Source organism: Danio rerio, chromosome 6, assembly GCF_052040795.2.
Source record: "Danio rerio strain M-AB ecotype USA chromosome 6, GRCz13ab, whole genome shotgun sequence".
Taxonomy (NCBI): domain Eukaryota; kingdom Metazoa; phylum Chordata; class Actinopteri; order Cypriniformes; family Danionidae; genus Danio; species Danio rerio.
In genome coordinates this window covers 18,203,175-18,218,704 of record NC_141026.1, presented here as the reverse complement: position 1 = coordinate 18,218,704, position 15,530 = coordinate 18,203,175, and the positions used below count along the sequence as shown (strand labels likewise).

General features: G+C 36.7%; 2 protein-coding genes and 1 long non-coding RNA gene across 5 annotated transcripts in view; 2 read left to right on the top strand and 1 right to left on the bottom strand.

Annotated features, from left to right (window-relative positions):
- LOC141386220 (serine/threonine-protein kinase pim-3-like) overlaps positions 1 to 15,530 on the top strand; it is a 79,363-nt gene that overhangs the window by 60,603 nt on the left and 3,230 nt on the right. The gene's annotated exons all lie outside the window — the stretch shown is intronic.
- Positions 2,838 to 15,530, bottom strand: part of LOC147843445 (serine/threonine-protein kinase pim-3-like) — a 47,436-nt gene continuing 34,743 nt past the window's right edge. Inside the window, exons 5-6 of one of the 3 annotated variants that reach the window (XR_015493488.1) lie at positions 3,710 to 4,094; positions 2,838 to 3,060 (exon numbers count right to left, since the gene is read on the bottom strand). Coding sequence is in view for 2 of the 3 variants with exons in the window: in XM_087257102.1 (XP_087113228.1) it covers positions 4,024 to 4,094 (71 nt within the window). In the remaining variant the exon portion in view is untranslated. Of the gene's footprint in view, positions 3,061 to 3,597; positions 4,095 to 15,530 lie in introns of those variants that run through there. The other 2 variants (XM_087257102.1, XM_087257101.1) reach the window with 2 other exon arrangements.
- LOC147843446 (uncharacterized) lies at positions 9,613 to 14,437 on the top strand. Its single transcript, XR_015493576.1, has 2 exons — positions 9,613 to 9,694; positions 10,392 to 14,437. It is a non-coding gene; the product is annotated as an uncharacterized LOC147843446 (long non-coding RNA).

Below are 15,530 nucleotides of genomic sequence, written 5' to 3'. Positions count from 1 at the left end.
ATTTCTTATACATTTTACAGCTTACACATTTTCTAATTAAATCTTCAGTTAATCAATATTAATTTTTCAAGTTTTCTTTTTCTTTCTTATTCTCAATCAAAGAACTAACTTATATGTTTTTTATTCATACTTATTTAGTAAATCTATTTGTTTATTAATACATTCTTTTACTCCATACTTCCTTTATCTCTATATATATTGATCACTATGGCTTCATTTATTCTTTTTCATTAGTAAAGTTTCAAACTCTTTTCTATATAATATAACTCTATTATTAGTTTTTCCTCATTTAATTTATCTTACTATACTACTTTATAATTTATCTATTCAGTAATAACTTATATTCTATCCAAATTATGTTAATGTCTATGTCATTATTTCATCTATAGTTTGATCTCCTCTCATTAACTCTCCTCTTCTCTGTTTCCCTAGTGCTGTAAATAGGCAATCTATTGTTCACACATGGACACCATAAATCTCTCTCTTACCCCCATCCTGGAGCAGACTGTCTTTCACCTGTTGCTATGTAAAGAATTTAAGTTCACTCTGCCTATTGTTCTTTTTTAACATATTCAAACTTAAAACACAAAGATAATTTCAGAAAAATGTTTATTCTTCTGCTTTTTACTCTGTGTTTTTTAAATGCACATGTTCCATTAGTTTTAATTTAGGAGACTCCTTTCTTTCTATCATAATCTCTTCTCTTAAACTGCATCAATCACTTTCCTTCTCGCTCTTTAATTCACACCACAACTATGCAGCCCTCCTTTTATATAATCTACTACAATCAATCTTTTAACCAACTCTTTTTTGAAAACAAACTTTTTAACACATTCACACTTCTAATCTTATTACTTTTCCTCTTCTCATTCACTCCTCTCCTCCACTCAGTGTAACAGGAGCTGCATCCCCCCATCCTCATTTCATTCAAGGAGGAGGAAGGCAGTCTTCTCTGCCCACCAATGTGGACTATTTTGCCACAATCTGAAGCAGCAAATACACAAACACTTCAATTAAATAAATACTCTACACTACACTCCTCTTGAGTGACCTGTCCGAGCAGCCCTCTAACCTTAGAGCGGTAACCACAGGCTTTCGCCTACCCATGCAGCCCTTTGTTTATCTCCTCAAACAAAGCGGTATCGTAGGTCTTAGCGCGCATCTCTCTACTTTAATCTGCTTTAATCTCTTAACTGTTACCACACATTAAGGACTCTCTCTTAAAACTTATAAATGCTCTATGCATTTCTTACATCATTATTAATTTCCCAAATCTGGGTAACAGTTACTAGTGATTGTTTATCCTATCCATCAAGGCCCACTTAGGAAAACACAGATCATTTGCATACCTTACTCTGCTTTAATCTCTTAACTGTCACCACACATTAAGAACTCTCTCTTAAAACTTATAAATGCTCTATGCATATCTTATATCATTAATAATTTCCCAAATCTGAGTAACAGTTACTAGTTAATGTTTATCCTATCCATCAAGGCCCTCTTAGGAAAACACAGATCATTTGCATGCAAATTACTCTTTTTCTTCTGTTATTCAAAACCCCTTTTTTCTTTAATATCTTTTTTACATTTACTTTTAATTCTTTAAAGCTGGAGAAACAGTTCAAGTGTATTTACCTGTACAAGCAGGTCCTGGCAGAAAAAACACAAACTAATAAGCATAAAATCGCTTACCGTTTTTTATTGTGGCCACATATTTGTGTTTTCTCTCCAGTCCAGCATGCACAGCAACACCAGTCCTGCTCCTTTCCAGCCCACCCAGAGGGACGCCAAATGTAGTGGTTTTCTTGGTTTTTCTCTTACTAAATCAAACTCAGTCTGGAGGTTATGAATATCAGAAGAATATACTTTATTGTCGACAACAAAGGAGAACTTTCAGGAGACCCCCAATAGCATCTCTGTCTGAAAAATTCTCCTCACTCCTGTTCTGGCCTTATTTAAATACCCGTTTACATCCGTTGTTTTCCTTTGTTCTCCATATATTACACAAGATCCCTTCTAGTTTAACCCCTGACCCCAAATACCACCTCTGACATCTGTTTCCTGAGACACCTCAGGCTCTTTTACCACTCTCTTTTCATCCCTTCTTTTATGACCCCTAGTTGTTTCCTCAGGCCATTTCCCCTTTCCAATTGTTTAATGGTATGCAAGTCTACAAGCAGATTATACAATATAACCTGAATATATAGATTAACTTCACACTCCAAAGAGCACAAAATCCACCTCATGGTCATGCAAGCAGACCAGCTTGGGGGGGGATGTGGGGGGTTGAGTATGCCTCCTCCAGAGTCAATGCTTCAAGTCTGGAAATGGAGTGGTAGGAGCCTTGGGCACATAGCCAGGCCAGAGTCTCAGGACAATGTGAGAGTTAGCTGGCCCAAATTCCAAGCATGATTTGCTGACAGAAAATGCCTCCAGGTCCCGGACTCTGTTGATAGAAGCCAGTGTGATCAGCAGAGCTGTCTTCAAGAAAAGAAAACTTAAAGATACTGAATCAAGCGGCTCTCTTTGCAGTGCGCAGAGGACCACAGAGTGATCCCAAAAGGTCATGAGAGGTCAGCTACCGATGCTGGCAGGTCACTTAAGGTTTCTATGTCATGTCTATAGATCACACATGAAGATTTCAGAGATTTGATTTGATTTATTTATTTCCAAACAGAAATATCACACATAAAACATCATTAACAAAAAATACATTTCAACATGGTGGAAAATGGAGTGGGATGAAGCACAAGCTTATTATTTTCCCACTTCATCACCACACACATCATTCGTCTATTACTTAAACTGATTTCTTCTTTTACTGATCTCTTCTTTTTCATAAAATATATTTCATCCTTTTGATATCTTTGACAAATTATATGTTTGATTCCATTTGTACCTTTACATTTTGTAACAGACCCAAAGGAAAAAAATACACTGAAAGTAGCCATTAATTAAAACTTCATCATACCTTTCTCGCTTTATCCTTTTTCAATCACCTTCATCATTATATTCCTTTCATAATATACATTTATACAACTTTTTCAATTGATTATTATCCTGACATTGTTTGGGAGTCTGATCTAGACTGTTCCATAATTTCACATCACAGACAGACATACACAAACTTGTTAAAGTAGTCCTTGTTTTCAACCTCCTAAACCTTAGTTCTTCTCTCAGATTATATCCCCCTTGTCTTTCTTCAAATAACTTTTGCATGCATTTTATAAGTAATTCATTCCTAGCTTTAAACATAAATTGTGCTGTTTTAAATTGAACCAAATCATTGAACTTGAGTATCTTTCATTTTAAAAATAGAGGATTTGTATGCTCCAAATAGCCCACATTTTCCATCAGTCTAATGACTTTTTTGTATTTTAAGGGATTGATTGTATTTGAAAACAACATCAATTAGGACTAACAAAAACCAGAAACAACTATCTAATAATGCTGAGATGACTTATTGATATTTGTGTGCAATAATTCCAAAATGTATGTCTAATCATTATTAAATATTAATGATGACAATAATACTAACAATGAATTACATCTCTCATGATCTTGCTGCCCTGAATGTGCTTGAATGTAAGTTATCTATTTGTTTACCAATATATTATCATTTATTGTATCAAATGCCTTCTTTAAATCTATAAAAATTCCAACTACCTTCTCCTTATTCTGATCTGGACGTAAGTGCCAGATGGAAAACCTCCTTGAGAAAGAAGGTCCTTCCTCAGGAGAATCTGTCAGGGAGGGTCTGTCCCGAGGAGTGTGAGTTCTGGAAACCAGGTCTGGGTGGGCCAGTGTGGTGCAACCAGCAAGATCTGCTCCTCGTCCTCCCTGACCTTGCACAGGGTCTGTACAAGAAGACTCACTAGGGAAACGCAAACTTGCCTGATACATATGTCCGAATCCAGCAGTGAGCCAGTGCATCTGTGCTGAGCGGAGCAGGGGCCGGTCTTGGGTAAAGCAAACAGGTAAACCTGAGTTTCTCCAAAACACTCCCATATCAGCTGGAGTACTTTAGGGTGAAGTTGGCACTTTCCTGGGAGTGTGAGCTGCATGACATTCCTTGGTGCTTGCCAATGACATCCCTGAAACATGCAACAAAAACCTAAAATTAATAACAGAATTTAACATGAACCTGTTTATAATAAGAACAATTAAGAACAATCAGTAAATAAAAGTGAATAAAGAGTTAAATGTGAAGTGCCATTAGAAACTCCTGGAATGTCAGTCGCTTTGTAAAAATGAACAGTATTTTACTGTAAATCAGGAAATTCTCCATTAGATTTATTAGTGTTTTATAACAGATTTGGACAGTTGCACAGTTTAACCAAGCTTAATGTTGTGTTCAATGTTCTCTGTATTTCTCAGTTCTCCTGCATTTGTTCTGTTAATAGGTGTGGATGCCAGTTCACAGGCCAGTACTCATGAACTTTGAGAGACAGTTTTTGGGGAAACTGTATCAAAGATAGGGGTGTAATGATACACTCAAGTCCTGACGATGCACTGAGGTCTTATGAAGCAAAGGAATCTCTCTCTGTGCAACAAAGTAAACATTATTTACAAATGTATCATCTGTAATATCTCTGTGACTGACTTTTTCTTCATGAATTTGTTGTGAATTTAAAGACGAGACAAACCAGGAGGATTTTTCAGGTATCTTCAGAGTAGAATCCTTTAATAAGAACTCGCCGTTGCTGTGATTCATCAAGAAAATCTCTCAACTACTGCAGCTGACACTCAGTTAAATCCACAAGTTAGTGGGCAGTGCTTATTAGTAGAAACAGAAACTGCCATTACAGGTTTAGTACAAAAGTCTTTTTTCGGCTTTTGTCAGACAAAAGACACAGCCGTGTCTGGAATAGAGGATGACATGGGAGGGAATTTTCACTTCTGTCCCGTTCCCACTCTCACAGAAAGGAATCTTTTCCCGTCCCACTCCCAGACCAAAGTTTAAAAAATGATCCTGTCCCATCCCGCTCCTATTTAAAATGACTCCCGCTCCTGTACCGCTCCATATATATTTTTTCTTCATTTAGTCTTTAGGTAATACATATAATGTGATTTGATCTGCTCCCCATCCCGTTTTAGACCAGCTGCTGAGTCTCTGTTTCTAGATTTTCTGGAGATCAGTTACAGTGAATGAAAGACTAGTTCACACCATGTCTACAATAGTTTAATGAGCCCAAACAGCACATAAAGCTGCATTTTACTCATTTATTGAAAACTGTTTAATTAAGAAGAGCTTCTACTATTACAGGCAGCAGCTCTTTCACTAATTTTGTTGGAATTGGGTCCAACATGCATGTGGTTTAGAACCATTTATCATTTTATCTAGCTCTTCCTTCCTGTTCTGTGATTTTGAAGCACTGTAAATTATCTAGATTCAGTGGAATGTTGAGAAGTATAAGGCGGTGCAGAAAGTTTAGCGTCTTCTATTTTCTGTCTGAAGGCTTTTATTTCATCACTAAAAAATCATCACTACTAATTTGCGTTGGGACATTTTGTTCCAAAGATGACTGATTATTTGTTAATTTAGCAATGGTGTTAAATAAAAATCTAAGACTGTTATGATTATTTTCTATCGGTTTGTGGAGGTGCTCAGTCCTGGCAGATTTTAGAGCTCTCCAATAGCTGTGGGAAGCACTGAATCTTATAGTTACGACATTTTCATTTTGTTAAAAATAATGTTTCTCATAAGAAAGGTGGGGGATGGGATTAAAACTGACAATACATTCTTAAAATCAGAGGAGTGTAATAATTGAGTGTTTAAAATGGCTTTTCTTGACTGTGAACACTCTTATTTGTCAGTCACTGATCATTATGCTCTACGTGCTTAACTGTGTTTTTTCTACTGTGCAGGTTCAGAGATGTGGCAGCCATGTGGACGGACCCTTCAACCATGACCACCTCCTGAAGTCACATTATGCTCTATTTATCGAAGATGTTCTGCTCTCTCTTTGAACTATTTGGGCCTCATCAATTCTCTTGACCTGGGATATAGTCTGAAGATTTTCTCAGGATTACTGAATCGCATTTACTGTAATTCACCTGATTAAAATCAATCATTCCATCACAAAACAAACAAATCTCTGTGCATATACTGTATTTACTATTGTCTGCATTGAAATTATTGGTAACGCTTTCTTTTACAACCCGCAAAGTACCGCGTAAGTACAGTGAAATTACAGTGTACTTTTCTGTACGTACTGTGTAAGTATAATGAACGTATGTGTAGGTATGAGGGAACAAACCGTAATGCTTGGGTAAAAAGGGGGTAACAACCAGATGTTCATCACAAAATTACCGCGTAAGTACAGTGAAATAACGGTGTACTTTTCTGTACCTATAGTGTAAGTATAAATAACGTTTACGTAAGTATAAGGGAACAAACTGTAATGCTCGGGTAATAAGGGGGTAACAACCAGATATTTAGCATAAAAGGTATCGCGTAAGTACAGTGAAATAACGGTGTACTTTTCTTTAAATTGCAAATGAACAAACCATAATGTTTGCATAAAAGGGGAGTAACAATAAGATATCCATCACGCAAAGAAGTATATTAAGTTTACGATGTACATTTCTTCAAGTATTGTATACATATAAAGAATTATGCAAGGATGGTGACAACCTATTGCTATCTGCGAATGTACTGTATATGCACCTGCGTGAGTACATTAGTACTCTTATTCAGTGCTTGGGTTTTATATGGGGTGTTTAATGAATAAAAGGTTTACAACCTGTGAAATTATGAACCCTTATTGTATACTGTATGTATTTTAAATCTGCAATTCAATATAAAATATATTTCCATACACTACTTACCTTATGTTTACTCGTCGATCTCACCAAAGCCATCAATGTCTCCATAACTCACTATCAACAAATAACTTTGCATGACATAGGCCTACCGTCAGGGTTCAATGCAGATTAAAACAGGCTCGCATCTTTACTGCTGTTGCACAGGGGGGCTAACTGTTGCATTTCAGTAAATGTATAGCTGATGCTTTATAGAAAAATCTAGTAATTTGGTCTTCAATTAATAAAAACTGCTGCTGTAGTTTACTCTGTTCTTAGTGTTCAAGTATACACTAGTATGTTAAAGTTCAGCTTCTTCCCTCTTTGTTCCCTGTAGTTAAAGGGTAAATACAGTATTTGTTCCCTCCTTGTTCCCTGTACTTACAGGGTAAATACCACATTTGAGGGTTGTAAATTAAAGTGAAGCTTTGTTCCTCCCTTGTTACCTCCTTGTTCCTTGTACTTATAGGGTAAATACCACATTTGAGGGTTGTAAATTAAAGTGAAACTTTGTTCCTCCCTTGTTACCTCCTTGTTCCCTGTACTTACAGGGTAAATACCACATTTGAGGGTTGTAAATTAAAGTGAAACTTTGTTCCTCTCTTGTTACCTCCTTGTTACCTGTACTTACAGGGTAAATACCACATTTGAGGGTTGTAAATTAAAGTGAAGCTTTGTTCCTCTCTTGTTACCTCCTTGTTACCTGTACTTACAGGGTAAATACCACATTTGAGGGTTGTAAATTAAAGTGAAGCTTTGTTCCTCTCTTGTTACCTGTAGTTAAAGGGTAAATACAACATTTGTTCCCCCCTTGTTCCCTTAAGTTTACAATGTAAAATCTTCAAGGCAGTGAAATAAATATACAAACACACAATACATTTCTTCTTTACTTTGTAACCTTTATTTTAATAAATAAGCATTTTAAAAGACTTCATATTAATCAAACATTGTCTTGTCTATCATTGCCTATACTCATTCATTTTCTCTTCGGCTTTGTCCTTTTGTTAATCTGGGGTCGCCACAGTGGAATAAACCACCATCTTATCCAGCATATGTTTTACGCAGTGGATGCCCTTCCAGCTGCAACCCATCTCTGGGAAACATCCATACACACCCACTCACACGCATTCACTACGGACAATTTAGTCTACCCAATTCACCTGTACCGCATGTCTTTAGACTGTGAGGGAAACCGGAGCACCCGGAGGAAACCCACGCGAACGCAGGGAGAACTCCATGCAGAAACCTTCTTGATGTGAGGAAACAGCACTACCTACTGTGCCACCGTGTTGCCACCCAGCTGCAACCCATCACTGGGAAACATCCATACATACTCATTCACACACATACACTACGGACAATTTTACCTTACCCAATGTCACCACATATTTTTGGACTTGTGGGAGCACCCGGAGGAAACCCACGCTAACATGGGGAGAACATGCAAACTCCACACAGAAATGCCAACTGACCCAGCCGAGGCTCGAACCAGCGACCTTCTTGCTGTGAGGCGATTGTGCTACCCACTGCGCCTGCCTATACTCAAACAGCAAAATAACACATTATTTCCTTCCCCCTTTTTTTCTGGCATCTCTTGCTTGGCTTCCTCTTCTGCTCTTCTCAGCTTCCACTGAGGACTCTGATGGTGAGTGGCTGATGAAATCCCATGGGTCTTGCTGCTCTGCATTTATATAAAATATATGAACAGACAGAAAGGCTTTTAGTAAGCTATAGACATGTTTATTTTCCTGTTTAATGTGTGTGTAGTGGTTGTCCAACAATTTCACACACTAAACATTTACAGATACCATACAGACACTATACATTACTATCAAACAAAAGTACTATGATCAGATCATATGGGAGATTGTGATCATTTATAGTGATAATAATTAAAGCGCAGAGGGGAAAAGGCTTAAATATATGTGCAGGCAGTATAGACTTTGAAGTAAAGATTATTTGCAGTTCAGTGTACATATTTAAATTCTGTGTCACTAATTAAATGGTAAGTAAATGTAACGTTTGGGTTAACTACCCCTAAGGTTAGTTTTTGATTAAAGTACATGTCTTAACCCATCATTAGTCCTAAATAAAGTGAAAGATAACATAATATGGTTGATGTACTGTTATGGACCCTTTTTACATTTCAGCACAGTGAATGGGAAAGTACAACACATTTTTTTACAATCTTCTTTGCTCAAATAAAATGAAAACTTTACGATGGTGTTGTCTCGACAATTAGAAAAATAAAAAAATAGTGTGAAACTGATAACGCCAGCAAGAAGAGAGAATAACTTCTAATTTACTCATGACCATAGACACTGTTTGAAACACCTCGCACATGTAATCATATTATATAATGCATACGTAAATACAAATAAATGTTATTTTATAAAAAAAATCATATAAAAAAACTCAAGGATTTTAGATCCTGATGATCGTTAAACGCGTCATAACAGTGTTGTGAAAAGGGTGTAATTGTTAAAAATAGGTACAAACATCAGATATAAACAAAAACCTAAACAAACACTTCTATGTACATAACGTCATAAAAATACTTGTTTTATTTACCTCGCGCTGCCGTCCTTGTACTGCCGTGAACAGGAAAATCTGGGAATGGAGGACGGAGAGTTGAATTGATTCGTCTTTAACAAACCGATCAGTGTGACATCAAAACATCGCGAGAACAACAGACAGCTCCGTGTGCATTTGAATCCATCTCGCGATATTGTATCACTTCAGGTACGCGCCTACTGATTTGTTGATTCAAACGAGTTGTGAATCAAGAAGCCTCTAAAGATCCGAATCAAACTGCAGCAGCACGCCACGAGGTTTTGCTCAGACTGTTGGGACGTTTGGAATTGCTCCGTCTTGTCACCATGTAACACATGTGAGTAAATCGTTGTCAGTAAATAAGGCTATTGTTACGATTTAAAAATTGTGCATTAACCAGATTATATTTATTTTGTTTCATTTGTTTTTAGCGTAACATTAACGTTAGTTCATGGCCGAATCTAAACGGCCAGCAGCGAATATTTACCAATGTTTACTGTCGTTTACTTTGCACATCTTAGAAATGTTGCCAAAGTTCCTCTGGATTTAGTTTCTTCATGTCATTCCAGAAAGACTGGATGATGAGCAGGTCAGATCTCTGTGGCTGTTGTCATACTGACTGTGCAGACGATTTTCTCCCTTTATACGTTAATTACAGCAAAGTTAATGACAAAATTAATGTTTGGAAATGTAAATTGATATATTCTGTAGCATGCCAGTTTGATATATCAATAACCCCCCCCCCACCCAATTACTATTAACGTTTGCCTAGGACTTTAGCACAGTAGCCTACTATTTAAGCCTTTTCCCCTCTGCGCTTTAATTATTATCACTATAAATGATCACAATCTCCCATATGATCTGATCATAGTACTTTTGTTTGATAGTAATGTATAGTGTCTGTATGGTATCTGTAAATGTTTAGTGTGTGAAATTGTTGGACAACCACTACACACACATTAAACAGGAAAATAAACATGTCTATAGCTTACTAAAAGCCTTTCTGTCTGTTCATATATTTTATATAAATGCAGAGCAGCAAGACCCATGGGATTTCATCAGCCACTCACCATCAGAGTCCTCAGTGGAAGCTGAGAAGAGCAGAAGAGGAAGCCAAGCAAGAGATGCCAGAAAAAAAGGGGGAAGGAAATAATGTGTTATTTTGCTGTTTGAGTATAGGCAGGCGCAGTGGGTAGCACAATCGCCTCACAGCAAGAAGGTCGCTGGTTCGAGCCTCGGCTGGGTCAGTTGGCATTTCTGTGTGGAGTTTGCATGTTCTCCCCATGTTAGCGTGGGTTTCCTCCGGGTGCTCCCACAAGTCCAAAAATATGTGGTGACATTGGGTAAGGTAAAATTGTCCGTAGTGTATGTGTGTGAATGAGTATGTATGGATGTTTCCCAGTGATGGGTTGCAGCTGGGTGGCAACACGGTGGCACAGTAGGTAGTGCTGTTTCCTCACATCAAGAAGGTTTCTGCATGGAGTTCTCCCTGCGTTCGCGTGGGTTTCCTCCGGGTGCTCCGGTTTCCCTCACAGTCTAAAGACATGCGGTACAGGTGAATTGGGTAGACTAAATTGTCCGTAGTGAATGCGTGTGAGTGGGTGTGTATGGATGTTTCCCAGAGATGGGTTGCAGCTGGAAGGGCATCCACTGCGTAAAACATATGCTGGATAAGATGGTGGTTCATTCCACTGTGGCGACCCCAGATTAACAAAAGGACAAAGCCGAAGAGAAAATGAATGAGTATAGGCAATGATAGACAAGACAATGTTTGATTAATATGAAGTCTTTTAAAATGCTTATTTATTAAAATAAAGGTTACAAAGTAAAGAAGAAATGTATTGTGTGTTTGTATATTTATTTCACTGCCTTGAAGATTTTACATTGTAAACTTAAGGGAACAAGGGGGGAACAAATGTTGTATTTACCCTTTAACTACAGGTAACAAGAGAGGAACAAAGCTTCACTTTAATTTACAACCCTCAAATGTGGTATTTACCCTGTAAGTACAGGTAACAAGGAGGTAACAAGAGAGGAACAAAGCTTCACTTTAATTTACAACCCTCAAATGTGGTATTTACCCTGTAAGTACAGGTAACAAGGAGGTAACAAGAGAGGAACAAAGTTTCACTTTAATTTACAACCCTCAAATGTGGTATTTACCCTGTAAGTACAGGTAACAAGGAGGTAACAAGAGAGGAACAAAGCTTCACTTTAATTTACAACCCTCAAATGTGGTATTTACCCTGTAAGTACAGGGAACAAGGAGGTAACAAGGGAGGAACAAAGCTTCACTTTAATTTACAACCCTCAAATGTGGTATTTACCCTGTAAGTACAGGTAACAAGGAGGTAACAAGGGAGGAACAAAGCTTCACTTTAATTTACAACCCTCAAATGTGGTATTTACCCTGTAAGTACAGGGAACAAGGAGGGAACAAATACTGTATTTACCCTTTAACTACAGGGAACAAAGAGGGAAGAAGCTGAACTTTAACATACTAGTGTATACTTGAACACTAAGAACAGAGTAAACTACAGTAGCAGTTTTTATTGATTAAAGACCAAATTACTAGATTTTTCTATAAAGCATCAGCTATACATTTACTGAAATGCAACAGTTAGCCCCCCTGTGCAACAGCAGTAAAGATGCGAGCCTGTTTTAATCTGCATTGAACCCTGACGGTAGGCCTATGTCATGCAAAGTTGTTTGTTGATAGTGAGTTATGGAGACATTGATGGCTTTGGTGAGATCGACGAGTAAACATAAGGTAAGTAGTGTATGGAAATATATTTTATATTGAATTGCAGATTTAAAATACATACAGTATACAATAAGGGTTCATAATTTCACAGGTTGTAAACCTTTTATTCATTAAACACCCCATATAAAACCCAAGCACTGAATAAGAGTACTAATGTACTCACGCAGGTGCATATACAGTACATTCGCAGATAGCAATAGGTTGTCACCATCCTTGCATAATTCTTTATATGTATACAATACTTGAAGAAATGTACATCGTAAACTTAATATACTTCTTTGCGTGATGGATATCTTATTGTTACTCCCCTTTTACGCAAACATTATGGTTTGTTCATTTGCAATTTAAAGAAAAGTACACCGTTATTTCACTGTACTTACGCGGTACCTTTTATGCTAAATATCTGGTTGTTACCCCCTTATTACCCGAGCATTACAGTTTGTTCCCTTATACTTACGTAAACGTTATTTATACTTACACTATAGGTACAGAAAAGTACACCGTTATTTCACTGTACTTACGCGGTAATTTTGTGATGAACATCTGGTTGTTACCCCCTTTTTACCCAAGCATTACGGTTTGTTCCCTTATACCTACACATACGTTCATTATACTTACACAGTACGTACAGAAAAGTACACTGTAATTTCACTGTACTTACGCGGTACTTTGCGGGTTGTAAAAGAAAGCGTTACCAAATTATTCTAATAAGCATTATTTAGGCAGTTTTGGAATCGTGTCTGTGTTCAAGAATATGATGCATCGTCTTCTTAATTAAATCTAGTTTAGAGTTATAGCACAGAAACTTAGCATGCTGAATGTCTAGCGGTTATTACTCTTATTTATTTCAAACTAATTGTTTTATTCATATTATACAAAATATTCAAATGTATTTAAGTTATCATACATGTAATGTGAGCAATAAATTGTATGAAAATATGCTTCATTTAAATTTGTAAGTGGCGAAATGGGCAGTCATAAATGTTGTGATTTTGAGAAAATAAAATCTCATTTTAATTACGCTGTAAAAAGCAATTAGTTGACTATAAATAGGTAAGTTAAGTCAACTTAATAGGTCCTCATATTTTTAAGGGAAGTCAATTGGTCACTTTTAAGGCAGCGGTTTTGATCCCTTCATTAAAGTAACTAATCGCTTTTTATAGGAAACAAAATGATATTTTACATTTGATGGTGACATTTATTCTTGATTTATTCTTTGTAACACAGTTTGTTTCATTCAGCGCATGATATTCTTTGGTCTGAAAATAGTTGTTGATTACAAACCAGATGATAGTCAGTGTTTAATGATTTATTTCAGCCTTCAGAAGGGCCTGATTGTTTAATCTTTGACATTTTTACTTGGCTCAACTTCATTAATGTTGACTGTGCTTCAAGTAATTGTAATAGTTCATAAAGCAATGTACTTTGTTTACATCTTTGTTTATTACTGTGATGTGCTGCATTGACTTGGATCTGAAAGTGTGACGGTGTCACATTCGTCCAGACATACTTAAGAAAGATTCATTTAATCATTTAAGAACTGAACCTTTAGAGCAACGCAACAGTGATTAAAGTAAAGCAGCAAGTAACAGAAGCTGATTTGAATGTAATGTTGTGACTTTTTAACAGGTCATTTGCTGTTAAATTTGTCAAATGTTCACTCAGTTGAAACAAACAGCTTACAGCATCAATAAATATATTCAAGTTCTTTTTTTCCAATCTTGGTTTCAATAGATAGTGACTACATTGTGTGTTCTATTGTATCTCTGCTGTATTTGCTCAATGTTACAGTTCTCTGTTCAGAATGTTTATTATTTATATCACAGAAATGGGATTCATTCAAACGTAATGTATTATGTATGGATTTCAGTGTTGACTGCTGTAAGATTTTATGTGATTAATAATATGACATAAAATCTCTTTTTTTCATTGCGATCTAATTTTCACGTCATTGCAAGGATACTTATGAAGGTAAAAAATGAATATGTATTTGCTTCTGTCATTTCTATTTCTAAAGACAGTTAATTGTGCTCCAGTGACTTATAATTGTATAATCATGGCCAGATTCTGAGTCTGAAATATTGTTATTCTGAATGTCTTAACACCCTTGGCAGTCTTTAACCAGTATAACATCATATAACAGGTTATGTCACCATATACAAAATAGATCATGCGTTTTGCAAAGATAATCATTTATTTTAGGTCTAAGAAAACAAGAACTGACTACAATCTTTAAGTTATGATTGCTGCTGAATGACGCATTGTATGACTTCATTTCATGATTTTTCTTTCAATAAAGTCTCTTGGTCTCACGTAGGTTTTGTTTATTTTCTGTGTCAGTGATTTATACTTGAATATGTTTACGAGGTGGGTTGTTAGCCCAACGATCAACCCTCAACCTGGAGGACCAGGACATACACACATACGGACAATTTAGCTTACCCAATTCACCTATAGCACATGTCCTTGGACTTGTGGGGAAAACTGGAGCACCTGGAGGAAACCAACGTGAACAAGGGGAGAACATGCAAACTCCACATAGAAATGCCAACTGGCCCAGCCGGGACTCGAACCAGCGACCTTCTTACTGTGAGGCGACAATGCTAACCACGGAGTCACTGTGTTGCCCCAGCGTGTATATCAATTAAGAAAAAAATATATCAGCATTTAAATATCTACTGACTAATTTAACTTTTCTATTTCGTCAGATGGGTTCAGGTAGTGCCTCTGTCTTGCTGCTCTTCAGGAGAATTCAGCATCACAAGCAAAATGACCACCTTGAGTCAAATAACATATATTGAACAATCAGCGCGGTTGTCAAGGCAGAATCTCAAGCACAACCAATCATTTTAAATGACATGGTGAATCATTTAAAGAAATTTAAATGTTAAGTTCAGAGAGCAGTCGCTTAGGGCCCCAAGGAAGTCTGGAGGCAGACAATAAATACTAATAAAGTCATTTCCTGTCATATTTTGTAGGACAAGGCTCTAACAAATACATTTTATCTTAATTAGTATGTGTGCAATTGTGTCCCCCCACCCCCAATCATGGATCAGTCCAGCAGTCAAATCAGATGAAAATTTAGTTTTAGAAAACAAATAGTTTCTTCATTATTTTTAGTTGTGAACTCATTTTAAGCACACAAATCTTTTAAAATGTAGAGATTGTGTAAAGGTAAAAATATAGAAAGCAAGACAGAGTGCTATAAGATAAAGACAGTTAAATAAATAAGCAAATATGAAACGTGCTTATTACTGTAAGACTTCCGGGTCTCATGACTCGAATTGCTTAGGGCCCCCAAATCACCTAATCCAGCCCTGCTCATAACAAACAATCATCATGATCACGGTACAAAGTGTAGAGTAAACAATGTTATTAAGACTATGAGCTGTATTTGTTAAAATAAATG